The following is a 27,443-nucleotide window of genomic DNA, read 5'->3' as shown; positions in this document are numbered from 1 at the left end:
TTGAGGCTTCTTCCGTTGAGGATGAGATGAGTTTTCCGACTGAGTTTTTATGTTTTTCGGAGGCTGATTTCCGAGTCTAAGTTGGTTTTTTTGTTTTTGTTTTTAGGTGCTAATAATACTTGATGGTTTATACGACCACTCCGCAGCAGCTTCTGAGTATGTTTTTGTGTTTTTTTCGAAGTATCTAAGTAATAGAAATGATAAAAAAATACATATATAGTTAGATCTTGAGGATACACATTGCTTATCATAGAAAAAGCTAGAGATATTATATTCCACAGACTCGAACTCTAGCTATACATTGGTATTACTCTCACTAAGAATTGATCATAATTATGGAATTATAGAATTCCAATAAAAGATTAAATTATTAAAAGTAGCCCAACAAATATTTAATTTTCCTTTCAGTATTGCTTTTCCAGTGATTATACATTTAATGAATGTTATCTAAGTAAGGGCTTAAATAAGGACATAAATAAAGGCTTAAATAGGGGCTTAAATAGGGGCTTAAATAGAGGCTTTTGTATATACAGACAGACTAAGAATTGGAAGAGCGAAAAGCCAGCCATTCGGTGTGGAAATGTGTGGGGAAAAATGGGTGCAAAAGCCTACAGTAGGCCTAATAAATCCTTGCAGATTTTATATTACTTACTTTTATTTATAAATAGAGATGTATGCATGTATGCTCGATTGATTGTTGGCTTGATTGATGGATTGATTGATTGAAAATCGTTGATTAATATGTATAAGAATATATATATGTATATGTATATTTGATGATCGCGTATCTGATGTATATAGTTATTATTATATCTGATGTATTATATTTGTTTTGTTTTCTGTTTTGCTTATTTTGCTGCTCATAATATTTCTAATATTTTATACACGATTCACAAGATTATTTTAGTAATTTTTTCCAAAAATATATATATATTTATATATGTTTAGTATTGTAGTATATTTTGCACATGAAACACAACGCGTTGCAGATCCTTATATCCTTGTTTTTGTTGTTGTTGTTGTAAAACCTGAGCGAGTAAATATTCAATTCAATTCATTTGTTGTACGAGTATTTCTTTGTTTTTAAACACCTCTAGAAAAATATATTCATTCAGTTGAGTGTTTGTTGAGTGTTAGGGGGGAGCTTTGTTTTGGTTTTATTAACGGTATATTTTTTGCGGCTTCCAGGATTGATAATTTTCACTTGATTTGATTACAATTTGATTGGATTTTGTTGTTGTTATGTGTGGCTTTACACCTTTGCTGTTGACATTTGACCTTTGTGCTGTTTGTGTGATTGGGGAATTTGTTTATCAGGAATAGCTTGTTGAAACACATTGCGACACAGATGCAGAGACGCTGGCTTGCCCCCAGAGAGACAGAGGTTCGTGTCGTTCACAGCTGTTTCGGGTCCGGGACTCGCATTCGCATTCGGATTGGGATTCGGATTCGTTTTTTCGCCTCTACATCCCCATATATACAGAACAGAACGGAACAGAACTATTGACTGACCGAACAAACAAACAGCTGGGTGTGGCGGCTGTTGGGTGGAGGTGTGGAGCAACAGCTGGGTGCCTGGGATGGCGGCGAGTGTGGTGTCCTCTGCTGGAGCCGAGCTTCAAGTTGCGTCGTGGTTCAAGAGCAAGGCGTCGTCGAGGACATGGACAAGGACGCCACCCAGCAGACGACCGGCAGGGCCAAAGCCCAGAGCCAGAGCCAAGAGCCAAGCAGCTGTTCGGACCAGGCTCTGACGCGCTGCACAAGGACAAGGACAAGGACACACACACGGGGGGGCCACGATTCGAGGTGATACGATGCGATACGAAACGATACACGGACACGGGGGTACACGGGGGACACGGTACACGGTCACGGCTCAATGTTAGACGACACACTCTTTGCCCTTGACAATGGGCTTTCCTTTTTGGGCTTATATAAGGCCGCCCATATAATTATTGCACATTTCAATAAATATTCGAAAATGATTCGACACTTGCTCTCACTCTCACTCACTCACTTGCTCTCACTGGGTGGGTGTATATATATATATATATCTCTGTCCCTTTCGGGTGTTTTGGGGATTTGTTTGTTGGCCAATTCGTTTTTTGCGCGCGGCTGATGTAAGCCTCGCCAACCGTTGCGTTTGCCGTACTACTTTTGAATGAATCGGCAAAAGCAAAAGCTCCCAACAGGCCCAGAACCAGAAACAGTAACAGAACACTGTGCGAAAGAGATGGCAAGAGTGAAAGAGAGAGACAGTGAGACAGCGAGAGAGAGAGAGAGAGAGAGCGCTGCTGTTGTTCTCTGTTGTTCGTTGAGAGCGCAAAAGCTGCACAATGAAAGTGAAAACCGTACGAAAAGCTGAGCAGAGAGAGCACAGACAGTGAGAGAGAGAGAGAGTAAGAGAGAGAGAGAGAGCATTGCTGCAAAGAGAGAGAGAGATAGAGAGAGATGGCAAAGAGAGGAAGAATACAACAAGCAAAACATAAATAAACAAAAATAAATGCGAATGTAAAGCCAAAAAGACGACGCACACAAACTTTTTCCGTGGGGTTCAACAATTTGTGGACTGGGGCAGCTCTTAGTGGGTGGGTGGTTGGATGTGGTTGGAGGAGGGTTCCCTTCCGCACGGGGGTTGTTGCCACACACACAATTTTCGGGGTTGCTTGCTGATGCGGAGTTTGAGTTTTTCAGCCCTCGACTTCCGTGCGTATGAGTAATGTGCGTGCGGATGAGAAATTTACAGGGGAATGGTCTGGGATTTTCGGTTAGGTTAGCAGCGCTGCCACGCATTGAGGTAGGTTCGCAGCGAGTTAAGGCACCAATACCCCCTGCCCCTCGGCCCTAAATTGACGAATGGGGGGCAGCAGTGGCAAATACCAGATACCAGAGCGGAAGTTACATACACATACGTGCATGTACGTGTGTGTGTGTGTGTGTTGAAAGTATTTGGAGTGGAAGTTGCTCGAGTGCTTGGATTATAAGGGACACTTTTGCTTGCAGGTAGAACGTGGGAAGAAGGAGGCTTTTCCTTGGTGACCATTCTGATAGGATCAAACGAAATTGAGGCCTTTGGGGGGCTGTCTTCGTTTAATTGAACTATCCAACTATAATCCTTGATGCAGCCTGATTAATCGTGTTATTAAACGACTTATTTGGTGTAGTTCATTCACTTTCACTCCACCTTTCAATCCCCAAGCGGCATTAAATGCATCATCATTTCTTCCGGATAACCTGTTTCCATGCCTCATGCGGTGGGTGGCATTGAGGGGGGTGGGGCGCCAAAACTTCCGCGTACGACAGAGAGAGACCTCCAATTGAAAAAAATCAAACAAACCAAAACGCAACCACACAATAAACCGTTATATGCGATATGCGAAATGAGCACACGATGACATTCATTGAGAGATTGGGAGAGTGTGTTGGCGTGTGTTGTTGGTGTGTGTGTGTGTGTGCTTGGCAACATATTCAATAGCGAACTAATCAACAAACAAAATGCAACCTCACCGCTGCACAAGCTGCAGCCATGTGGAAATGCAAGCACACACACTCACAGATACAAACACAGACAGACAGGCAGACAGACACTGACAGACAGACACACTCACTGCCAATGTATTGACCTTAACATTGCGAAAAAAGAACTTGAAATAGAAACAGAACGTCAGAGAGGGAGAGCAGCACACACAAACAGAGAGAGAGAGAGAGAGAGGGAGAGAGAGAGAGAGCCGGCGAGAGCAAGTGGCGGCGCGTGTATTTGTCAAGTTCACCAATACCAAGGAAGGCCTAGTCGGCGCTGGCTTTAGCAGAGCGTCTACAGTGCTGCCCCAACAGCGCGCTGTTAAAGCGCTGTTGGAACGATGAGTGGAGTTTTGCTGGTCACCGAATCCGTGGAGTGGAGTGGAGTGGAGTTGCAGCGCAGACACGGGGGATTCTAATGAGGGTTGCAACTCCAGACGGAGTTTTCAAACTGGAATGAGTCAGACAGTTGGGGTATGGGACGCCCATGAAGGCTTAATGAGCCGAAAGGATGAGTGTGGGTGTGTGTGTTGTCCTTCCCGGATCGAGGCGATTTTTCTAGTGCTTCCACTTTCCACCCACTAATTGAGGCTTTTGCTGGCGATGTGATTCCGAGAGTGAAAGGTCAGGTGGGTCAGTGGACAGTATCCTGATGAGAGCTGCATAGGAGTTTTCTATTTCTAGTTGGTGCATTCACAAACTAATCATTTTAACTTTTCTGCTTAATTTACATATTTTTCAACTTGTTTTTCTTAATTTTCACAGTTGGAATTTGCTTTTTTTCTAATATATTTTTTCTGTAATTTTCACTCAATTTTCAAACAAAATTAAAACGATTTTGTTTGTTTGTTTGTTCTCAGCTTTGACTGAATTTTGTTTTGTTTTAAACGAATTTCAGGTTTTCTTTGTTTTATTTTTTTTTAGTAATTTAATCAATTTTAATAATTTTTGTTCCTAGGTTATCACACTTTTCCAAGTAGTAATCTAATTTTGATCTATTTAATTCTTAGAACTTCAAACACTTTCCAAATGAAATCCAATCCATTAATTCATATTTATAGGAACTTGTCGTACATATTTCTCATGAATTAACTGGAATCTGATTAATATTAGAACTTTAATTGGGTTTTTTTTTTGAGAATTTTTACACAAAGCTCCCACAAACAAACAACTTGCAAGTTGCAACACATACAGAGAGAGGGCAAGGGCTCCACTTGATCGCGTTACGCATCCGTCGGATACTGCTGCCACTAGGAGCAGAAAGTCGGAGCGAATGCTTGGGGCATGCCTGGCACCGACCGACATGCAATTGAAATTGTTGCAACAAATGAAAGTTGGTTGCTGGCTGGCCAAGAACAAGACGCGTTGCTTGGTAAGACGAGTGCGCAGCCGAGTAGTCGGTTAGCGTGAGGAGGCGTGGCGGTGGGGCGGCGTAACCGAGCACTGTTAACCGTGCGAGAGAGAGAACACAGCGTACGACATGACGGACGCCGTTAACGAGACTGTGGCCGAAGCGCGGCAGAAATTTTGCAAAAGTGAAAAATTCTACTTTCAATATGAAAACGAACAGCGACGCAACGCAACGCAACGCCAACTGTGACTGCGACTGCGGCTGCGACTGCAGCGCAGCGGCGGCGACAGCGGGAGTTGTGCATGGAAGAAATGGATGGGCATGGGCCGAAAGCAGCAGCAGCAGCAGCAGCAGCGGCAGCCCACTGTGGGTATGGGTAAGGTAGGTCGTGGTATGGGAATGTCAGACAGAAAGAGAGACAGAGAGAGCGAGTGAGAGCGAGCAAGCGAGCTTCAGTGAGAGCGCAGACAGAAGAGAATGCAGAAAACAAAGCAAAGCATAGCCCAGAGAAGTCAATGTACAATGGGCGGGTGGTCGTTGGGGGTGGGTGCGGGTGCTACGAACATGAACATGAACATGACCGTGGATATGGACGTCGGAAGCAGATTTCCACTGTCGTAGCAGCGGCAGCAGCGGCAGCAGGCATTTTGCCCCTTTTCGAGGGCTTTTGTCGTACTTCTTTTTGGGGTTGCAAAAGTTTTTGTGGCATTCCGGGAGTGTTGTCGCCGCATAGAAGTTAAAAATAATTGCAAAATGTGCCCGAAGTGGGTGGATTGTTTCTTCGTTGCTCCGCTGTCTGTCTGTCTGTCTGGAGTTGCAACCCCTCGGGCGTTGAAATGAAAGGAAACTTCGCCAAGGAGTTTATGGCAGCAAAGGCTGGGCAGGAGAGACGACGGTTTCCTAGACACTCCGCTGGCTTACATTTTGTTTGGTTAGGTCGGGCAGAGATACGAGGACGAGTACGAGGACGAGTACATATTTCCCTTACATTTATTTGTCCGCCCAGCTGCGGGAGACTGGGGAGACCGCCTCAAGCTTTGAATTCTGCCCGTCTGGGGGTTGCAATCTAATGGAGTTTCGTTTCGGCTGCCCTTGTGCGGGGGAAGTTTTTAATGGATGTGCGTCGCGTAACCTTGATTTTGTGAGCCCATGCCAATCGAATCTGTTCTAACTGAATTCTTTGGATGTTCCAACAGCCACTGCCCCATCCTTTCCATGCTCAAATATTCCTTAGTTTTCCATTCTAGCTTGTCCAGTGCAGGTCCAGGTCCGAGTCCAGACGAGGGCGAGGCTATTGCATTGAGTGGATGGCACTGGCAATGCCATCCGATTCCTAAGGTTAGCCAGACACGCGTCTGCGGGTCTCCGCTTAGCGGTACTCTTTCTGGCCAAATATCATGGTCAATGACAGCGCCATGAAATTTGCAAACATGCAGCACGTGGCAGGGGCAGCCAGACATCACCCCCGAAACAGCATAGCATAGATGGGGCACCGGCATCCCACTCGTAGCCTGTGCTCTCTTTCTCGTAGAGCGAGAGAAAGAGAGAGAGCGGTAAATGCAAGGCGCATGGTTCGAAGCTGCAACGTCGCGACGTTGCACATGCCACATGCTATGGGGGACAGAGAGTCCTTCGCTGCAGCTGCACGTCCTGCACGAAGGTTAACAGAGTTTTCAGGGGCACTACAAACACTACGAACGATGAGCACGATGGGCACGATGGGTGGAAGGCCACGCCACGCCACGGCACGACACGACAGGACAGTCAGGCCCTCCTACTCAACGGACCAAGGGCAAGGACACGCAGGCATGCGCATTTCCGCATAGCCATCGCCTCGAATAAGTAGCGTTGCATGCAGCCAGGCAGCAGTCTGCTGCTGCAGTCGGTCCCTGGCTCCGACTCCGGCTCGGGATCAGACTCGGGTCCTTGGCTCGGCTCGGGTCGGGTCCTCTCCCATTGCCAAGGTCCTGCTGGGGCGCTGCCTCTGCCGGCTGCCGGGTTGATTGGATGATGATGATGATGCTGCAGCTGCCGTCGCCAAACTACTGCAAATGACATTGGCAAGTGGGTGGCAGCAGCAGGAGGAGGAGTAGGTGGAGGGGAGGTCCATTCCCAGACAGACAGAGATAGAGATAGAGGCAGACAGAAAGAGATAAAGGGACAGGGAGATGGAGAGATGAAGAGATGGAGAGATGGAGAGACGGTGGCATTAATTTCAGGGCTGTCGTCGTCAGTCTGGACCTCGACCGAGGTCCCTCCCTCCCTTTTGCCTCTCTCGGGTTTTTGTTTTGCATTTCCTTGACAATTGTTTAACCAAATTTGCTGTCTTTCTTTCCAGGGCAAGGATATGGATATGTGGCACACACGTGTCACTCACACACACACACACACACACACACTCGTTCATTGAAATTTGACATTGCCACGCTGATGCTCTTCCAACCTTGATGGTCATTCCAAAGGTCAAACGCCAGGACCTTGCCCAACCCCAGCCGCAGTCGCAGCCCTCGAACTCAGAACTCTGATGGCAGAAGATGATTGACGGCATGAGCATGGGGTAAGTCGGAGCATGTAGAGCTCATCCTTGATTCGGTAATTTTCATCAATTAGTTGTCTGTGTTCAAAAGTCATAAACAGATTGGCAAATATCCCTGCCAATTAGCAGGGCTCCAGCTCCAGCTCCAGCGCCCAGACTAATGTCCCATAAAATGCCACAAAAAGAGAAGACATTTACATAGCACACCACACCACAGCACAGCCAAAGACAATATAAGTATAAGATGCGTAACGCCATACGAAATTTCTGCACACGAATTTTCGGGGCTGGCTCTAGAGCTGGCTCCAGCTCCTGAAATTTTTTAGAGGCGCCTAGAGCCAGCCGCCCTTGTATGCATACAGAATACGAAGGCACACGAAGTTGGTTCTTTGCCGATGCGACAGCCGAGCCGAGTCGTCGCGACGACTGTATGTGTGCACATGCATACGTTTTTTACAGCGCTGTCGAAATATACCCTTCACTTTATAAGTGTAAGTTAATTTTGCAAGACGCTACCACCCCAAATTAAAAAACTGTTATATTGTATATGTATATCCCTTCAACGATAATTTATTTTAAGATGGTATATTCGACAATGATGATCGGATATACATATATAAAAATACATAATATATTTAATACATGAAATTCCATGAATCACATTGGAATAATTGCCATTAGGGTATTCAGGATGCGACGTATTCAACGCCGGTATATAATTTCGTTTCCAACTCATAAAAAGGTTTCCGTCTCGAAAATCGTCCGCTACACAAGTACGCACACATACGCACTTGCTGTTCTGTGTGTACTTACACATGCAAGCGGATTCTATTTTTAGATTCGTACGCTCTCAAATTTGTGCGAGCGAGATGGCGCGAATCGTCGCTGGCCGAAAATTGCTTGCATGGCAATTGAAATGTATGAGCGTTCCGCATCTTATACTTATATTGTCTTTGGCACAGCACACCAAATACCTCGCCCAAAACCACAAAGTGGGTACATCTGTCGATTTCGAGCATTCGGAGCGAGCGGCTCTAAGCCAACCCGCGGTGCCTCTATCCAGAGGAGCAATAGAGCAACGGGAACAAAGCCAATTATTGGGTCAATGTGCGTGCAGTGAACTGATTCGGGCTGAGGCGCAGGCCCAGGCCCAGGCCCAAAAAGTAGCCAAAAGTATGCTATAAGTCAGTCGCCTGCCGTCTCGAGAGTTCATTGACAACTAATTTTCATCGGAGCGTGTACTCAGGGATGGGAGGGATAGGGATAGGGATAGTCAGAGGTAGGGATGGATAAAGCCGAGCACTTTGTTTTATTTACGGCTGAGGAGCCGCCCGCGGTCGATGACTCACACACCTACTGGGATTCGGGGTATTCGGGATTCGGTACACGGGATTCGGCAGGCACAAAGTTCATCCACTTGTCCGTTTCCCCTCCCCCCACGAACCTACAATATTTGCTGCCGCTTATCCTGCTTTATTATGCCGTCCTGCAGCCGGCAAAGGTGAATCATCTCTTCCCTCCCCTCCACTCCCACGATGAGTAAGCCAGGCCAGGCGACTTTTGATGGCGCCGTCGTGTGTCCATTGCACCTGTCCGCCTGGGACGTGTGCGGGGGGGTGAGGGACTATAGGTTCAGCCGCAAGTTCAAAGTTCGTGTGGGATTTGGGTTGTGTGCAAATCATTAGTCATATATAGACGAGCGGAGGGGCGCGGCCGCTGGCTAAATTGTCCCCTTTGCTGGTTGCTGCTGCTGCTCCTGCGACTTGTTGAAATATTTCCCCGACAGAATCTATTGCCAGACAGCGGATTAGAGCATTAAACCAGTCGACACGTTTCAGTTGCTTGACAATAAGGATACCCATTAACCCAAAAGATTCTAGGTCTCCTAACGAAAGTCCTTGCTCTAGCTGGAAGCTAGTAGTGTTTCGAACAGCCAGTTGTTTTTTTGTTCACTTTTGGCTGTAATAATGATTCGATTGTGATCGATTTTTTTTGCATTTATAAATCTGGGAAATCTGCACTTCCCTTTAACTGCGGGAAAACGTTTATAAAAAATAAAAAATGCATCTTTGAGGCGTGCGTTTATTTTTAACAGCATATTTTAACAACTTTGAGGTCAATTATACCGGGACAAGAACTCTGGGCAACCTGAAAAGTAAATTCCACTGGGACTTAGCAATCTGGTTGGGTTATTTGGTCATAGGTTGAAGCCTCACCAATCGTTTGATCCACCGCATCTTTGGACGATCGAACAGCCACAATGTGAACGGGTTTTCGGGTGTATGGCCATTCTCCCGCAGAATCTCTACCATGGCAAACACGTACGCCCGGTAGATGGGCACCTTGCGCATGGGTACACAAAAGTCTCGGAGTTTGGTACAGGCACGTAGCACCTGGAGGAAACCATCCCCATCCAAGGGCGGCGGCAGGCAGTCGATTTCCAGGCACTCCAAGCTAATTGCATGCCGCAAAATAGTTGCACAAACCAAGTTCTCGATGTGGCATTGACATGACCAAAGGGCCAGGAATGTCAGATTTGGGAAGTGGGGCAACTCGGCTGCGAGCAGGCACTGCTGCAGGTTGAGACACTCGAGGGCGGGCCACGGCATTAAAGCAGTTTCCGCATCCCCATGGGCTTGAATATTTATGTTGGTCACCGTCAAGTGCCGTAGTTTCTTCAGGGGAGCACATATCTCGAGAATTTTGATTTGTTCATGGTGCGAACGGGACTTTATTTTCAGTTCTTCCAAGTCAACCAACTGCCGTAGCTCGTAGACTGAAAGAGAGCATCCGAGAGCGGGGATAAAGCATAAAGGATCCAGGCAAAAACTCACCTGCATCCCCTGCATCCTGACAGAAGTCCAGTTTCTTGAGCTGTGGCAATTCTCGCAGGCCATGAAGGACTGCAACGGGCACATCTCTGGCCATGTGTATCACAATCGATTTTATCGTATCCCTTCCTTTGAGTAAGAGTATCAAGGATTCCATGACGTGGGCATTGCTTGCAGTGACATGGAAATCAAGCGACTCCAAGTGATGGCAATGTTTCGCCACTAGTTGCCCCAAATCATCGCTGCCACTGTGATAGACCAACTGCCGTACAGTGGGGCCACAGGTCTGCAAAATAAGCGCACAATTGTCATGGTTACTGACGGAATTAATGGTCAGGCTTCTGTATCTGTCGCGACTGTGGTAGGCGAACGCCTTGCCCAGAACGTCATGGGCCTGCGCCAATTGAAATTTCTCCTGTCGATTTTCAATCCTTTTGAATATGAGGTGAAGAACCTCCAGCGGCAGATCCGTGATATTGCGCTGTGTTTCCATCGTTCCCCCAACCGTAGAGAGAGCACGAATCAAACTGAGCGACTCACAAAATGTTGTGCAGTCAGTGCCGCCGAACCACAGACGACGGGAGGGAGAGTCACAGCCAAAGCTCCGTCACTCTCTCTCTCTCTCACTCACTTCCTGTGGTTTTCTTTGGGGCAAAGCTTTTCCGGTTTATTGCATCAGTTTTAAAGTTGAGGAGATCTACTAAAGATGGTGAAATGTTTTGTGGGGTATGGGGGGGTATAAACAAAATAGATTTAATGGAAATTGATTATGGTTGTAGGTATGGCATTTAAAGTACAGTTAAAGGCTCATAATCTGCAGATATGATGTGCTAATAATATTCAATAATTGCAGGCCAGTTTCATCTATCAATCTGTTTACACTCTGAACGATGGTGGTAAAGGTCTTCTTATCCGCTGCTCCGCTGGCAGGCAGGTCTGTAATGTTTCGCTGTGTTCCCATGCGTTCCTCTGCAAGCAAGCACGACGTTGATTGAGCGAGAGAGAGAAACGAAAACGTTTCATCTACTCTCTGACTAACTGTGGCTCTCTGAAGCGAAGCAGCTTCATGTGCTGCGCATTCCTAAACGGGTATTGGTATGGGTATGCCGTTGGGATCCTAGGAGAGCTGCAACATAAGACATTTGGCAACATTTGGAATCTCAAAAAAGACACTTTATTTTAGGTTTTTCTTGTATACAACATACACATATGTACATATATATAAATGTATTATTTATCTATGATAATTTTCACCAATGGCCCACAGAGAGCAGCTTCGGATTAGAAGTTCGACGAACCTACAAACGAGAGAGAGGCAGAGCTTGAAATTTGTGACTTGGGTTGGGTTTGGGTTCCTGCTACAAGTTCCTGCTCCCCGCCCCCCACTCACCCAGTGGCGGAGCCAGCTAACCTTCGTTCGGCCGTAGATCAGTAGGTGCAGTGGCTCATCCGTTGTGACGCCATTGTCCTGCAGAATGTCCATCATGGTGGCCACAAAATCCCTGGTGAACTTGACCCTTTGTGCCTGTGCGTAAACGAAGCGCAGTCTCTTGCAGCGGCGGAGTATTTCGAGAAAACCCTCGCCATCGCATAACGAGGGGCGACAGTCGATCTTCAGATTCACCAAGGTGTCGCCATGTTTCAGCATACACCTGTTGAGCACATTCTCGCTGCTCGATTTACAATTGAGAATGTCCAAGGATGTCAGCTTTGGGCAATGCGGCATCTCCGTTGAGATCTCACAATAGTTGATTTGTAGGAATTCCAGGCAGGGAAATGGCATCGAAGGAGCAGCCCCAGACTCCACTAAATTATAATGGAAAAGTTTCAGGGTGCGCAGTTTCTTTAGACTGGCGGTAATTTCGAATAGTTTGATGGCTTGATAGTGGTCGGGCTTTCCTGTATTCAGTGTCAGCTCCACCAATGTGCTGAATTTCTGTATATGAAAGACTGAGCGAAAGAATCAAGGCATATATTCCACTTGTGTTTATTGTGGCCTGAGGGACACTCACCTTCCTCGTTGGTAAACCTGACAAAGGTACCTTTTCGCAGCTGTGGCAATTCCGGATACTCATGGAGCATCATTGGTGGGATCTTCGCTTTGATGCGATTATCCACATCCAATCTGATTTCCTTTATTGTTGCCCTGGCGTTTGCAATCATCGACCTGACGCTGTTGCAGTTGTCGGCATTCACATTCACATCCACCATTTCGAGGTGGGGGCAGTGCCGCTCCACCAACTTGGCCAGAGGGTGGCTCCAATTGTGACTGTTGCTGCATAAGTACTCACGCACCGTTGTGCCGCACAGCGACAGCAGCACGGGCCACGCATCCCTCGGTATATACTGCCAGGGGGCCACAGTCTTAAGCTGCTGGTGACTGTGGAAGGCGAACGCCTCGCCCAGATACGCATCCGCCTTGGCCAGATTGACTTTATCGAGTTGGTATATGAGTTCCTTGTAAATCAGATCGAGAACCTCGAACGGCAGGTCCAAAATATTCCGTTGGGCAGCTGCTGCTGCTGCTGCCGTAGCCATTTTTTGTTTTGTTTTGTTTGCAGTGCCAAAGCCGCCGCCGCAGAGAGCGAAAACGGAACTGAAACAGTGATAAATGCACGGGACTGAGACGAGGTCAGGCGAGAGAGTAACAGCAAGCGAGAGGTGTGGAGAGGAGAGCTTTTGTTTTGCTCTCTCTTGATGAATGGCACTGGAACAGCGGGTGGGAGAGGGAGAGTGCATGTAGCCACATATTTTGCAGCTAAGTTTCTGTTTGTGTAAATATTTGCACTCCACAAGAAAATATCAACTGGAAATTCGAAATCGTATACACTGATTTTCCTATCAAATAACTGTAGTATTACTGCATTTCCATGAAGAAAAAACACTGCGATTGGGGCACTCTCCGGCACCGGTCCATGCGCAACAGATGGCCTTTGAGTTGGTTGTTGTCATTACACAAAGCTAAATACATACAAAATATTGCATTAACGGAACGGTGAAGTGTGGAACACTGTATGCATATATTTATTTGTATTTTTACTAGTAGAGTTGGACCCAGTCCGACCTAGTGCTCCGTGAATCTGTAATACAAATCTATTACTTCGGGACTCCAAGTCCTAGCAATCTGCCAATAAGAAGTGTGTTAATGCCGATTCCAAACCCGAATACACCATTTATGCGAGTGCCTAGCATTATGTATTATCGAGCTGATGCTTTTCACATTACAGGCCCTGACCATAGGCTCTGAAAAAGTGCCCATTCAGCCTTGGCCTGTGCTGGTCAAGCAACTCAATCAACTCATCCAATTTATACCAATCAGCCGATCCGATCCGCAACTCTACAATAGGGGACCCACAGATCTTCCAGATGAACCCATAGGCGTTGTGTGGAATACTGGCATTGATCGGAAGTATTCTGTATTTATGGCGAACGTGCTAGGCAAATGCTTTGCCCCCAGATCCTCATGCGCCTGTCCCAAGCTCAATTGATCCTTCTCGTTGGGGCAGTGCTTTGAATATCAGGTCAAGCACCTCGAACGGTAACTGCATAATATTCCGTTGCGTTTCCACCGTTCCCTGTAGAGAGGTGGGCAATCGAATTCTCTTTTCTCAGCGGCAGAGCACGAACAGCACCGAACTGATGAGACCAGAGACCAGAACCTGAGCCGAAGCTCCCCAGCCAGCCAGAGAGCACGCCATGGCGAGAGCGATAGATAGCCCAGAGAGAGTGGGGTTCACTGGCACCCAAGCTCAAGAGATTATTTTTCAGCATCGGCTGCAGTCTTTGCACAGCGAAGATATTTCATGTTGTGGATTAATTTTGGATATTCGAATGATCGTCGTGATCGGGAAAGACAAAACCAAACTTCAGCAGCTAAAAACCAACGCATGGGGCATAGAAATCAAAGCTGATTTCTCTCGTTCCCGTTGCCCTATTCTTAATCTCCAAGCTAACCCGTTGACTTGTTTCCACCCTAGTTCCCAAAATGCCCTTGCCTGCCCCTTGCTCCATCTGCGGCTTGGCATCGTCTATGGCTGCGTTTTATGGCCACTTATTTGGCCAGAACATCAAGCACTGGCGACGCCAGCAAACTGTGCAAAATGATATAGATTACAGGCTATTATGCCGCCACTCCACGCCACGCCACGCAACGCAACGAGTGTGTGTTGCAACCCCCCTTTGAGCAGCAGCAGCAGCAGCATTTGCCATCCCACAATCTCCCCTCCTCATTGCCTGCCATTCTGCCATTCCCCCAAATAACAAACAAACAAACAAACAACCAAGCGACGATGTCAGGGCCCAGACAGTTGGTTCTCCTTCTTCTCCAGCCCAAAACTTTCGCTAATTTGTAATGTTGCTGCTGCAGCAAACAGCAACTGCACTTGGCCAAGAGAGAGACAGAGAGAGAGAGAGAGAGAGGGATAGCTGGAGTAGGAGCAGGAGCAGCAGCAGCAGCAGGAGCAGGAGGAGTCGACTCGACTGGGCTGACACTTTTGATGCCCGTTGCGTGATAAGAGCGGAACGTGCCCCGTGGACAGATGAGCCGATGACGCAATGCAGTGCAACATGGAGGTCAATAAACCAAGGAGAATGTTGTGGCAATGCCTGGGACTCGACGCGACGCGACTCGACTCGACTCGAAAAGGGTTGAGCTTGCCACACGCCCTTGGATACGGGTCCTTTGTTGGGGGAGGGCCGGCACACACAGCAGACACATAAAGGACCCAAGCTAAGGCTGGGCATTAGCCTGAATGGTTTCGGTGTTTAATCATTTGGGCGGATAATATGTGGCACGAAAATGGTTAATCGCGGTGGGATAAACCGCAATTGGTATTCGATAGGTTTGAGGGCCTAGAGATTCGTACTTTTAATATTGCAAAGCAGTTGAAAAATTGATGCTGGGGTTCGAGCTCTAAGACCCGTCCCAAATAGGGAAACTTTTGGGGGAATTGCAGTGGCAGTGGCTTAACCCACCGGTGGTGAAGCATGTTGCAAACTGCTGGAAACAGCACACCTGTTCCCTGTGCCCAGTTTGCCCCCCCCCCTGAGTGTTTCGAGGCCGTTCCTCCTGTTTGATTACAGAAGGGGAAGGGAGTAGCTGTCTGTGTTTTGTGTCTCTGCTGCTGACATGTCTCTGTCCAGCAGGTTGTGCAGGATAATTTGTCATTTCGTGGACAGCGGACAGTGGACAGTGCCACACACCTCGGTAACGGTTCACCCAAACCGATGGAGGGTGGCGGAAGGATTCCAGCAAGGAAGGGTTGCAACTGTGACTCACCTCACCTCACCTCACCTAGTTCCCAGCTGAAGCGGCAGCAGCAGCAGCAGGGGAAGTTTGTTGCACAATAGGCTGGCTGTCTCTGGCCGGCTGGCTGTCTCTGGCTGTGTCTCTTTTGCCAATTGCAACTTTCTCCATTTCTCTAGCACTGACACTGGCACTACCTACTGCTACCTGCTCTCGCTCTCTTCCTCTCTCTCTGTCTCTGAAAGAGGCACCGAGAACTTTCCCTGGAACGAAACCCGTCCAGCCAGTTTCAGTTCTTCGGTAATCCATCTAAGCAAACATTGCACAATGCGGCTGTAGTTGGTGTTGGGGGGGGGGGGCATGGGCAAAGGTATTGCAACTAGTTTTTCCACCAGTGGAAAATGCATTGGCATTGGCATTGGCAATGGCAATGACCCAACCAGGCTTAGCCTTGAATGTTCTGGAGTCTCTCAGCCGTGGGGGAAAACTGCAAGTGGAAAACCAGTTGGTTGGTTGGCAGAACAGAAGGCAGTAGAATAAGAAGTGGTTTTCCATTTGCTTGCCAGAGTCTCGAGAGTCTTGACTCGGAGTCAAAGTTTTCCTCACTCTCTCTCTCTCTCTCTTTCTCTGTCTCTCTGCTCTTGTGGCCATGCCCTTGGTCAAGTCTTGGGCGATTGATGCAAGACAATCGTTTCGTTTCGTTTCGTTTAATGCATTTCTTGTGCTCTGGGTGGGAATGCAGCTCCATGAAGCAGATTATTGTCTAGTCCTGGCGACGCCGCCAAGATAGAGCTGTCACCCACACTACGGGAGGGTTGGGGATGCGCCTGATGAGACACTTTTACTTTAGTGAGGAGTGGAATTTTCTAGTTTTCACTTGTCACACAGAGACAGAAAGACAGAGAGACGATGTCTGCTGTAGGCATGGGAATGGGGTGGGGCACTTTCTAATACCCCAAGCAGCGGCAGGAGGAGCTGTGCAGCGTAGAGTCCTGCCCCATGTCTCTCCCCGCTGCCGCTTCAGCCACTGACTTGCGAAAAGCGCTTGCAGTGGAGTGTGGGTAGGTCAACCACCAGACATTGAACCCGAACACACAGCCAGAACACACACACACACAGAACTTCCGCCGAGAGCTGGCTGCCTAGCCATAAAGAAGAGGGAAGAGGAGGAGCAGGCGGCAGGCGGCAACGTCGTGCGGAAAATGTTGCATGCAGCAAAGCAGCAAAACAGCAAACGAAATGAAACGAACGAGCGAAACGACAGAGCACACGAAAAGCGTGCAACGACGACGACGACGACAAGCAGCACGTGAATCGAGCAGCGAAACAGCAAAAGAGAGAGACGAAGGTTGAGCCGGAGGGGGTGGTAGGGCAAGAATAAGAGGTAGAGAAGAAGAAGAAGAGGCAGGGAAAGGAGTCAGCAGCAATGCAATGTCTGCGCTGCGCTGCGCTGCGCTCTGTGCGAGGGAAGAATGTGGGGAGAGAGAGAGAGAGAGAGAAGCAGTAGAGAATCGAGTGTGGCCGTTGCCTAGCGTCGCTGTTGTCGGTTGTCGGTTGTCGTCGTCATCGCATTTCCCATTGTGCGCTAGTTTAGTGGGTTGAGTGACACAGACACAGTTTGTGGCCAGGGCCAGAGCGAGACGTTGAGCGACTGCAAGGGGTGGAGGGGTGGGGAGGGGAGTTGCTGGAGAGTGCAGCAAAGCGAACGAACAAGTTTGCAAATTTCTCTGTTTAGAGCAGAGTGGGGGGAGAGAGGAGAGGTTGTGTGCTGTGCGGAGGAGGTGTGACAGGGCGGAAGGGGAGATGTTTGCAAATGTGGAGTTGGGCGGGAGCAGTATGTTGGTGGGGGTGGGGAGCGGTAGCGATTTTGTAATCGCTATTCAAGTGAGGCAGAGGCGTTGCCAGATGCAGCGATGAAGTGCACAAGGATCTGCGTTCCTTCCAGTAGCTCAAAGCAGCTCAGAGTAATATATATATAAGAATACATATATGTACATATATATAATATATAATTTCGATTATATGTACATGTATATATGTTCGATCGAAATGCTATAGCTAAAGGAAAAGCTACCAGATGTATCTGAATCCAAGGAGTTATCAGCTAAAATCAATTTCATATCAGATCAACTGGCTGAATGTCCTGCGCAAGGACTGAGAATAGGAGACACCAGTCTGCTTCGTATTTAAAAAGGAGATTGCTGAGAGCAGTGCAACTCTATTAATTGTCCTTTCATTGCTGCAAACTTTCCACCATCTGGCAACGCTGCTGCAGTCCATGCTCTTTGCTTTGATAATGAAAGAACAGGGCTGGGCAGGCGAAAACAGCGAAAGGCAAACAACAAACAACAACAACAACGAAGCAAATATCCAAGAGAAAGAAAAACTCCCCAACGACGAGTGCAGCTCCAGCTCCAGCCCGAGCCTCCCCATTGCCCCAGCTCCAGCCTCAGCTCAAGCTGCCTCTCCAAGCGGTGGGCGGGGGGACTATTCATGGTCGGAGTTAAGTTGGATGTGGAGTATACCACTAGGATGGAATGGATGCCATGCCACATGCACACACACACACACACACACACACACAGAGACAGGGAAATGTGTCTGTGTCGAATGGAGTCGAAGCGAGTCGAGGCAGAGTCGGAGCAGAGTCGAGTCGAGTCGCGTCGCGTCGAATCGAGTCGAGAGTAGAGTAGGACAAAAGGGAGACACAATTTTGGTAGCAATGACCTTCACCGCGTTGTTCAAGTTGTGGCATGGTTGTTGTTGTTGTTGTTGCTGCTGCTGCTGCTGCTGCGTCGCTGGCGTTGCTGGCGTTACACATACACAAACACAAGAGACACACACACAGAGAAAAGAAACAGGAAAAGCTGTGCAAAAACAGATGCAGATAAAGAGCGAAAGAGCCAGAGTGGCAGAGTGGCAGTGGCAGTGGCGTGGCGTGGCAGAGCGGGCTGAATAAATGATGCATGAGGCGGCAGCCAAGAGTTGGGGCGCTCCTCTGTCCTCGCCTCGCCCCGCCCCGCCCCGCTAGGTGCCGCATTTCGCTTTTCCTCTGCCCACCTTTGTGCAACTCCCCTTTAGCACCCACCCACGCCGCACGCCGCACGCCCCACGCCCCGTCTGCTTGCCACTGCACAAAAGATAAAAGTGCTTTTGTGGCCCTGGGACTCGACTCGACTCGACTCCTATGGCTGCCATTGAAAATGGAGTTCGAAAAGAGGTGGGTGGGGGGGGGGTGTGTAGCGGGGCGCTAGCGTAAACTTGACACTGACGCTGGCAGTTATGTTGCATGCAGCAGTGGGTGTCGTCTCTCCCCCTGCCACCCTGCTTCGCTTCTGGTGTGATGGCCCAAGGGTGCGGCTCTATGTTGCCGCTGCCGCTGCTGCTGCTGCTGTTTTTCTCTCCTCTGTGTTTCGGTTTCTGTTTTATTCTTTCCTTTTTGTTGTTCCTTTTTTTTTTCTTTTTGTTGTGAAAATTGCTCAAGTGCGACGCAGACATCGTGGGGTGGCGGCGGGGGGGGGAGCGCGTTTTTTTGGGCTTTGGGTTTGGGTTTTTGGGTGGTTTAACTTTTGGTATCATTGACCTGCTCTCCGGCTTCAATCCCAACTCCAACTCCCACTGCAGCTCCAACTCCAACTTCGAATGTGGCTCTGGGTTCGGGGCAGTTGTGCTCTGCTCCATTCTCCCACTTTTGGTTGCATGTTGTGGGTGGGTGGGTGGCTGGCAGCATGGCATGGCCTACTGTGGTCTGGTGTGAGGGGGGCCATAGCCAGTGGCAGTGGCAGTTGCATGTTGGCAGGGCTGTTAGTCATGGTGGGACGCCATTTTGGAAATTGTTGTCGCCTGTTCACACAGATGTACAGAGGTATGTACAGAGGTATGTACAGAGGTATGTACAGATGTATGTACAGATGTATGAGTGGATGTATGTATATGCAGATGAAAGTATGTAACTCTGTTTGCTGTTCAACTTTATATTTCTCCCACTTTACAATGGGTTAGTCTGTTATTGTTCTATCCGTACATCTCTATCTCTCTCTCCCTCTCTTTGTGTGTGTGTGTGTGTGTGTTTTGTCTGCCTACATACAAACATATATTCTCATGTGACAAAAAGTTTTCGCTTTTCGTTGATTTTCATTTTAATTGTGGTGTCGTGTCGTGTCCCTTTTATCTTTTCTCCATTTACATTAATTTGTTGCTCCTTTTTTTCTAGGTTTACTCATCACTCATCAGTCATCAGTAGTGCCACCACTGCTGGAATAGTTGTGGCAATACTACATATCTGTGGAGCAGTTTGGGTAAGGTAAGTGAATATGCGTGAGGCGGGGGAACAGCAGAGTTTGAATGGGTGCCACTGTGACTGCGATTGGGTCTGGGACAGGCAGCAGAGAGAAAATCTCTCTCCGAAATTGCTTTATACCGAAAGATCATATGGGATTGTCTTTGATCCGCTCGCATTGATTCATTTTTCCATGTCTAAAGCCCCAAAATTAAACTGGAAAATGGATCCCTGAGAAGCAACTGCTTCTATTCCCATAGTGTATAGTTTTCCACGGCAAGAAACGAAAAGTGATTGACAATTTGTTCACCTAAGACCCAGAGAAAATTCCATTAGGCTCTCGAAACTCCCAGACCCCAGACCCCAGACCCAGACCCATTTGCAATTGTAACTTGTTCCTCTTGTGTCTGCCCTGCCCCCCCAGCTGAGTGCCGTCTGTCCAACTGTTATCCATTGAGGTGCGTGTGCCGGCATGTCCACTCTGAGTGTAACCCCTTGGAGCAACAGCAGCGCCCAGTGCAGCCCATGGGACACTCACCTTGCACCCCAGCTGGACCAGCAGTTGGGGCAAGTGGAGGTGGAGTAAGTCCAAGCACTCAATGGACTAGGCCAATTAAAAGTCCAGTTCAGACTCGGCCCAGTGCATCATCATCATCAGTAGCAGCAGCAGCAGGGGGAGTAGATGCAAGGGATGTCATGGGCCACAGTCCGAACATGTCCTGGCATACAATCGAAGGAGTTGTCAATGCTTTGGGCAAATCAGCAGCAAATGCTGTGAGATATTCCCATGACACAGTGAAGCCTGGCTACGCTGGAACAGTGCTGAAATAATAATAATTATATTCACAACAATAGAAATGGTTCAGAAATGGTTGCCCAGTGCCCACTGTACGTAGACTGTACTGCACTCCCTGCACAGTCCCGCCCCCTACTCCAGCAGACGATGATGGATGCGAGACCAGTTCAGCATTAGGAGGGGGGGCAGATGGGCGCAGGGCGATGAGCTATGTAGGTGCTGGTGGTGCAGGAAGCCACTGCAAGAAGCGCTGGGAATGCCAGGGCCAATGCCAGGGCCAATGCCAGGGCCAATGCCAGAAGTGGCGCAGTGTCAGTGTCAATGCCAGCAGAGCTACGACAGAGCCGACTCGAGCCCAAGCAGAAACTGGGTGAGAGTGTGGGCGGGGAGGAGGCAGAGGCAGAGGCAGAGCCAGTGGAGAGCCGAAGAGCCTCCGCCTTCTCCGTGGAATGCAGCAATAGCAGTCCCAACGATTATGGCATCAGCGAGCGACTCGAGAGGCCATTTGCCTATGCCTTTTGCCTATTGCTGGCAGGGGGCGGTAGGGGGGCACCAAGAGGCAGAAGCTTAGCCAGAGAGTGATACGCTCTCGCTCTAACTGAGTCTCGGGTCTTACTTGCTTACCGCTCCCTCTAAGCATCTCTCTCTCTCTCTCTCTCTCTCCTACCTTTGCGCTTTCGTCTAGTGCCGACGCCTGCGCTGAGCGAGCTTTGAGTGGAGTTCCCTTGTTGTTGCTGTTGCTGCAATTGCATGACCGCGAAGTTCCCGAAGAGAGCACCCTAACCCAGAGCGAGGGCTATAGCGGATTTAGTAGAGAACGGCAGATAGAAATGGAGACAGCCTCGCCTAACTCTAATAATATCCCTTGCAGGTGTAGGTAAATCTGCTGCAGATCGTCTATGGAATGTTATAGAATGCTATAGCTAAAGGATAATGAGAAATGTACACCAACAATCGAGTAGCTCCTGCTGCTAACTACTTGCCAGAGAGCATCCACAAGTCCGTCCCGGCCAAGCCAAACAAATGTCTGGGATTGCCCTCGAACACATGTCGTTGATGGGGCTGGCAGATCAGCCCCAGCCCCAGCCCAGCCCAGCCCACAGGTAGGTAGGAGCCGAGAGCCAATGCCAGGGTTACGCCAATTAGTTTGATGTGAAAGTTTGCCCTGCCTTCCGGTGGGATTGACTGATTGATTGATTGATTGATTGATGGCGCTTACGTGCAAGAGCAGGCGCTGCAGCAGCGGCAGAGAGAGAGAGAGTGGGCCCCACAGAGAGGGCGTTGCTTGGAAAAGTTACCCACAAAAATTGATGCGATAGATTCCCAAGGGAGCGACGTGAAACGTGTTTGGCTATGTGCATTGGGCATTAGCTCACCTGGCGAGCGGGCGAGCGGGCGAGCGGGCAAGCGGGCAAGCGGGCGACTGCAACCGCAACCCCAACCGCATTCAACGTTCGTCGACCTTGCAACCCGTTCTGTGAATTATTTGCATTTATTGTAGCTTTTCCCCAGCTCATTCCGTGCTTGAGCTGAATGTGAGCGAGCCGGACGGGCTCTGGACAGCTCCATTATCCAGGGGGCTCTCCGGCATGCGGTTGTGTGGGTAGGCGCCAGTTGCCAGTCCTGGCCAGTTGCCTGGTCATTGAACCGAGCCGAGCCGAGCCGTGCCGGATAATTCTCTCTGCTATTTTTATAATTTTGCATTTTCCGGAATCTTTCAGTTTGTTGTGTGAAAACGGGGAAACAAGGAAACGAGGAAACACGTCGCAGTGCCATAAGTCGCAGTTGATTTCCCTTTCTACCAATGTCTGGCTGGGTCTCGTGGTTGCTGCTGCTGCTGCTGCCGCTGCTCTTCGGGTACAGTGTCGCTCCATCAGAGCCAGACACTTCGTTGGGCTGGCTGTCTGGCTCTGACTCCTGCTCCTGCTCCCGGTTCAGCTGCTCCACTACCCCCAAAGTTTTTGGCAAAAAGGAAATGCTTCTCCGAAATGTTTGATGGTTTCTGGCTGGCACAGGGCACAGTGCGAGGCATTCCAACCATGTGCTGCAGTGGCTATTGGTTGGGTGGAACTACAGTGTGGCCTCAGCACGCAGAACTAACGTAGGACATTGGCAGGACACGCTAAACCCACCCTCGCAGCTGTCGAGATCATTCGTTCTTGTGGCGCTCTCTGTCTTTGAGTGGCGTGTGGGGTTCCCTGGCGAGTGGAGCTGCCGTCGTTCTTGTTGCATACTTTTATCACATTTCAAAATTACTGTAGAAATCATGTAGAATGTCTGTAGAGTTGGCTACACTTGGCTACATATCGGATGTGGCAAGCGCAAAGCTTTGCAAGAATCATCACTCATCCGCTTGAGGCTTAGTGTTCTGTCCAAAGGCGGGGATCTACAGTAACAAAGGGGGGCCAATAGGGAGATGAAACCCAAAAAACCAAAACCCAGTTCAGCGAGAACTTCCTTCTTCTTGGAATAATCTACATCAGTATGGGAAATACATTTCATAGATTATATATTCTTTGGTGACCCCTCTTGTCGAACACCGATCCTGAAGATCAAACCCCTTAATGCTAATCGAATAATATTCCTAAGCCAAGCCCCCAACCCACGCAAGCCCTTTATTTGTTTCCTAGACGTTTGCCATAATAAAATCCAGCCAAATTGGCACAACATAAAATTCGTTTATCAATTCGGAATCTGATTTATCTGATTTATTATCCTGTTTGCTGGAAACCCAAAAGTTCTCTCTCTCATTCTCTTCGTTAAAAATGCCAAAAAAAAAACTCCAAACAGAACGAGAACCAGAACCAGAAGTTGCAGTGCACAGCACAGCACAGAGAGTGTGCCATCCTCGCCCCCAGCTAACGTCTGTGGAGGGGCGCCACTGTGCCGGGGAGAAAGAGAGAGAGAGAGAGAGAGAAAAAGACCGAAAAAGCATTTGGTCGTTTTTAGCAGGCACGAGCAGATCAATGACCTGCATTTCACAGCCTGAGACACAATTCAATCGATAAAAGTGAAGAGTTGGGGCACCAGCACACAGCACACAGCACACAGCAGACACTGCACACAGACAGACACAGATACGAAACAACACAGACACTCGCACACACACACACACAGACACACACACAGAGGTAAAAACAACATGGCGCACGTAAAATATATGCAAGCTTCCTGCAGGAAAAGCCAAAATGGCAGACAGCATGCGGCGAACGTGACGCAGTGCAGACAACGGATAGGCAGCGACGGAGGCGGGAATTGGGGGTTGCCAGCGAAGGGAAGCAGCAGCAGCAGGAGGAGGTAGAGGCATTGGAGTTGGAGCAGCAGCCGCCGTGGAACTTTCTAAAAATTTGTAGACCAGCGCACAGCCCAAAAAGGGGAAGTAAAGTGGAGCGAGAGTGAAGCTCGCACATTTTATTCTCGATTCAATCAAATCAAGGAAACCAGAGGCCAAAGGCTGATTAAAAATTCAACAGGAATGGCCAAAGGGGGGGTAGGAGGGGCAAGTGGGCAAAAAAGCATTGGCCAACAGCCAACAGTTCCACAAAAACAGAGACAGACAGCCAGGCTGGGGGAGAGATTTAAATGCATTTAAGCGGATAATAAAACACATTGGAATGCTTTTCGCACGATATTTGGCACTATAAGATACTGATGGTAATTCATAAAGATACATAAGTATGTAGATCTGATTCTTCTACTTATCCAACTAAAATAAATTATTAAAAATGGAATTAAGACAGCAGAACTGACGAGTGGAAACCCATTTCCGCATGCAGGCAGCATTTCGAGTATTTACAATTTATGGAAAGTTGATCGGAGACGCATTTCTATGTTTTGATACCCTTTCTGCGCCAGTGGTGTCTGATATATATACGAGACTATCTATAGCCAAAAACCCCCCTAAAATGTAAGCAGGGGACTTAATCCATAGACTGTTGTCTGAGCCACTACCCCGCGTGTGCCCCCAGCACTGCCAAGATGTAGACAAAGGTAATGCATAAAACTTTTGTCAACTTTCACGAGGGGTTCGGCTTCTGCTTCTGTTTCTGTTTGAGGGAGAACTAGAGCTGAAACTGAGCACAGACGTCTGTCTGTCTGTCTGTGTGTCTGAGCTCTGGGGGTTGCTCTGGTTGCTGTTTGGGGAAATGGAAAAATTAATGGCATTCTAGCGACAGAGATCCATTTGATTTGGTCTATGATTTCCCTTTGGCCGGAACAGTGGGGGAGTGGAAGTGGCGAAAACTTAACCAATCGGTGATGAAAGAGCACAAAAAAAGAACACAGAAGTCTGTGAATTTCTAATTATTGCAGAGAAAACGAGACGAAAAATGTTTAATCTTCAGAAAGCAGAAAGACTGCTTATAGTTTTTATCTGCCAGCCCATCGAATATGTTAGCTATCAGGGGAAATAAATAAATATACTCCCATTGCGGGGGACTTCTACTTTTGATGCTACCTGCAACTTTTATTAGCCTTCCGCGGCTACCACTCTTCGAAGCATTCAATCAATCACAGATGTGTACAGATGTAAACTTACCCAGTGGATTTCTTAACCATTCCAATTCTCAATCTCATAGCCGTATAAAATGGAAATAAATATCACAATGCAGAGGCACATCGAGTAAAGGATCAGAAAAGAGAAACAAATGCAGAAGCACGCAGACACTATCCACAGCATTATTAATGCCTAAATTTTGGGGCTACTTTGTGCACACACACTCGATCCACATATAAATATTTATTTCACACAACAAATTTTGATTGAGTTTAGCCCCTTTAGCTGGTGACAGCTGTCAAAAATAGAAATGTAGCAGGAAGCCTAAAGATGAAGCTTCAGAGCAGTCTTCAGTCTTCATATGCCTTTATGCATGGTTCCATGATGCACATAGCCATGGGACCCGATCCCGAGTTTGTGGCACGTCAATTAGCCTTACTAACACACTCCCACGCCACAGTTTTTTTTTCGGGGGTTCTTCCTGCTGCTCGGGTTTCGCTCTGAAATGAAAACTGCAGCGAAAGTCTGGGCATGGAAAAAAGCGAAACTTTTTGCAGGCGGCATCATCGGCATCCCGAAAAGTGCAGCCCTGCACGGAGTTGGAGTTTCTGTTCGCTCTCTCTCTCTCTCTCTTGGTGTCTGGCCCTTGCAGACACACACAGACACAGGCAGACAGGGGGGGAAGAGTCAGACAGTTGGCGAATTTCACTGGAGTTGGAGCTTCTACTGTCTGGGCTGGTCTCCACCCTCATAGCCCACATGCCACAACCCACAATTTGATTCCATTCCAGTGGTGCCATGGCACCCTTGCCGAGTCCCTGGACTCTGTCCAGACTGGGTGTTGCCACACACACACAGGCGCTGAACAGGGAGCAATATGTGCAACTTCTCCCCCAAAGCGCAATGGGTCAGTGTACAATTATGCTGCCGAGCCCAATAAAAAAATATGTCTAGAGAGCACGTCCATCTGCATGGGAGCTGTGTGTGATGGAATTCGTGGCTAAAGATGAATTCTACCTTCCGAGACCTTTTGGAAAGATCTCCCGCAGAGTCACGGGCAAAAAGAAATACGAAAGGTGGCATATATCTATCCGTTTATTGCTGTTGCTCTGTGGACATTGCGGGCGGCATTATCCTGAAGTAGCCATCAGCCGTGTAGATTCGCGGATAGTCGGGACCGCTGCCATCCGGATTGGTCTTCCAGGTGATGGTCAGACAGGGCTCCCCCGCCTTGGCCTTCTTCGGTATCGTAATCTGGTAGTTCTGTGCATCCTCCGCGTTCACATTGTTCTCGATGAGCAGCAGCTGGCGATCGATTGTCTGCGGCTGTTGCTGCTCCAACTGCTGGGGCGTTGCCACTGGAAGCAGGCTTTGTTGTAAGGGATAGGATTGTCGTGGGACGTCAACTTACATGGCTGGCTCCACGCGCAGGCAATCAGCAGCGCACAGAATGCCAGCAGCAGCAGCTTGTGCAATGCCTCTGATTTCATAATTATTTATATGTGTGGAAATATAAACAAATACTGTGGCTGTGGCTTGTGGCTGGTGGATGGTGGCTGGTGGCTGGTAGCTTGTGCTCTGGCTCCCTATACTAGATGCACGGCTATTATCAATTATTAATCAACGGCAACGGCGACGACGACGACGACAACTACGACGACTTGGCGCTACGCGTTCTCAGCTCAAACTGTGCGATCATCTGAGCTGCTTCAGCTGCCGAGGCGAGGCAGCCTCTCTCCCCCACCACCCCTCACAAGCCTCTTTGGGGCTGCTATCACCTGGAACTCGGGGCCGCCCCCTTATTTCTGAATGAATCAAGCACTGAGCCGCGACGATTTGTAAACAAATGCCTCTATCAGAGTCCCGAGCTGATAAGTTGCGATCGAACAAAGGAAAAGTCTTTCAGGCACCGCTTGTGGGGTCGGGTCATCGATTGCTCAGCCCCACATTCGTATTCGGCAGCAATACTTATGTGAATCTTTAATGCCCGGTAATCGTAGATCTCTAAAACAGATTTAACTCAAATAGTGAAACTATGTCGGAGTATTGTCGAGCAGCAAAGCAGAGTCGACCTATCCAGGGCCCTACATCTATCTGTATAGCCCGTAAGACCGACCTGGAGCTTTCAAAGACTTTACTGCTGCAAGGGTAATGGGCATGTGTGAGACTTAAGAAAGTGAAAATATTATGATAATTCCAAGATAATTTACTAACCGGTTTCTTATGTATTTCCCATAGGATGGGCTAATTTCTAGACGCGTTATTATATCTTATTAATTTAAAAAAAAAAAAACTTCTACACCACCAAGTCAGCGCCATCTGTTGTTAGTTACATGAACACTTAGCACGGAAGAAAACCAAATTGCACATCAGCGCGCTACAGTTTGAACA

The 27,443-nt window shown here is 48.3% G+C and overlaps 3 protein-coding genes and 2 long non-coding RNA genes across 7 annotated transcripts; all 5 read right to left on the bottom strand.

Moving 5' to 3' along the window:
* Nucleotides 1-58: 58 nt before the first annotated feature.
* Nucleotides 59-1,011, bottom strand: LOC111064907. Its single transcript, XR_002606940.2, has 2 exons — nucleotides 653-1,011; nucleotides 59-184 (listed from the first exon to the last, which is right to left on the bottom strand). It is a non-coding gene; the product is annotated as an uncharacterized LOC111064907 (long non-coding RNA).
* Nucleotides 1,012-1,013: 2 nt separating this feature from the next.
* On the bottom strand, nucleotides 1,014-5,041 carry LOC121404493. Its single transcript, XR_005968031.1, has 2 exons — nucleotides 4,712-5,041; nucleotides 1,014-1,093 (listed from the first exon to the last, which is right to left on the bottom strand). It is a non-coding gene; the product is annotated as an uncharacterized LOC121404493 (long non-coding RNA).
* Nucleotides 5,042-9,468: 4,427 nt separating this feature from the next.
* LOC111064902 lies at nucleotides 9,469-25,330 on the bottom strand. 3 transcript variants are annotated; one of them, XM_022352749.2, is made up of 5 exons: nucleotides 25,095-25,330; nucleotides 10,692-10,937; nucleotides 10,241-10,523; nucleotides 9,623-10,182; nucleotides 9,469-9,554 (listed from the first exon to the last, which is right to left on the bottom strand). In XM_022352749.2, the coding sequence occupies exons 2-5, from the start codon at nucleotides 10,728-10,730 to the stop codon at nucleotides 9,495-9,497; spliced, it is 942 nt and encodes a 313-aa protein (XP_022208441.2). In that variant the 5' UTR covers nucleotides 10,731-10,937; nucleotides 25,095-25,330; the 3' UTR covers nucleotides 9,469-9,494. The 3 variants fall into 3 exon arrangements, with proteins under 3 accessions (XP_022208441.2, XP_022208439.2, XP_022208442.2); XM_022352747.2 differs by having other exon boundaries at nucleotides 10,241-10,937; nucleotides 25,095-25,329; XM_022352750.2 differs by lacking the exon at nucleotides 10,692-10,937 and having other exon boundaries at nucleotides 25,095-25,325.
* LOC111064905 lies at nucleotides 11,355-12,793 on the bottom strand. The gene is made up of 3 exons (XM_022352751.2): nucleotides 12,250-12,793; nucleotides 11,628-12,187; nucleotides 11,355-11,363 (listed from the first exon to the last, which is right to left on the bottom strand). The coding sequence occupies exons 1-3, from the start codon at nucleotides 12,773-12,775 to the stop codon at nucleotides 11,355-11,357; spliced, it is 1,095 nt and encodes a 364-aa protein (XP_022208443.2). The 5' UTR covers nucleotides 12,776-12,793.
* An 803-nt stretch (nucleotides 25,331-26,133) lies between the features above and the next one.
* LOC111064834 lies at nucleotides 26,134-26,580 on the bottom strand. The gene is made up of 2 exons (XM_022352637.2): nucleotides 26,464-26,580; nucleotides 26,134-26,410 (listed from the first exon to the last, which is right to left on the bottom strand). Exons 1-2 carry the CDS (start codon nucleotides 26,540-26,542, stop codon nucleotides 26,148-26,150), a joined length of 342 nt encoding a protein of 113 aa, XP_022208329.1. The 5' UTR covers nucleotides 26,543-26,580; the 3' UTR covers nucleotides 26,134-26,147.
* Between the last annotated feature and the right edge of the window lie 863 nt (nucleotides 26,581-27,443).

The sequence above is a fragment of the Drosophila obscura genome, unplaced genomic scaffold (assembly GCF_018151105.1).
Source record: "Drosophila obscura isolate BZ-5 IFL unplaced genomic scaffold, ASM1815110v1 contig_208, whole genome shotgun sequence".
NCBI classification, from domain to species: domain Eukaryota; kingdom Metazoa; phylum Arthropoda; class Insecta; order Diptera; family Drosophilidae; genus Drosophila; species Drosophila obscura.
The sequence above is the reverse complement of the archived record's forward strand: the minus strand, read 5'-3'. Positions and strand labels throughout refer to the sequence as shown.

Coding starts and splice junctions, on each gene's coding strand:
- LOC111064902 (XM_022352747.2), bottom strand. CDS start 10,730: ATGGAAACACAGCGCAATATCACGGATCTGCCGCTGGAGGTTCTTCAC. Junction 10,183..10,240: donor TCAGGATGCAGGGGATGCAG/GTGAGTTTTTGC, acceptor GCTCTCTTTCAG/TCTACGAGCTACGGCAGTTG. Junction 9,555..9,622: donor TGCGGTGGATCAAACGATTG/GTGAGGCTTCAA, acceptor TTTACTTTTCAG/GTTGCCCAGAGTTCTTGTCC.
- LOC111064905 (XM_022352751.2), bottom strand. CDS start 12,775: ATGGCTACGGCAGCAGCAGCAGCAGCTGCCCAACGGAATATTTTGGAC. Junction 12,188..12,249: donor CAGGTTTACCAACGAGGAAG/GTGAGTGTCCCT, acceptor TCTTTCGCTCAG/TCTTTCATATACAGAAATTC.
- LOC111064834 (XM_022352637.2), bottom strand. CDS start 26,542: ATGAAATCAGAGGCATTGCACAAGCTGCTGCTGCTGGCATTCTGTGCG. Junction 26,411..26,463: donor CTGCGCGTGGAGCCAGCCAT/GTAAGTTGACGT, acceptor GCCTGCTTCCAG/TGGCAACGCCCCAGCAGTTG.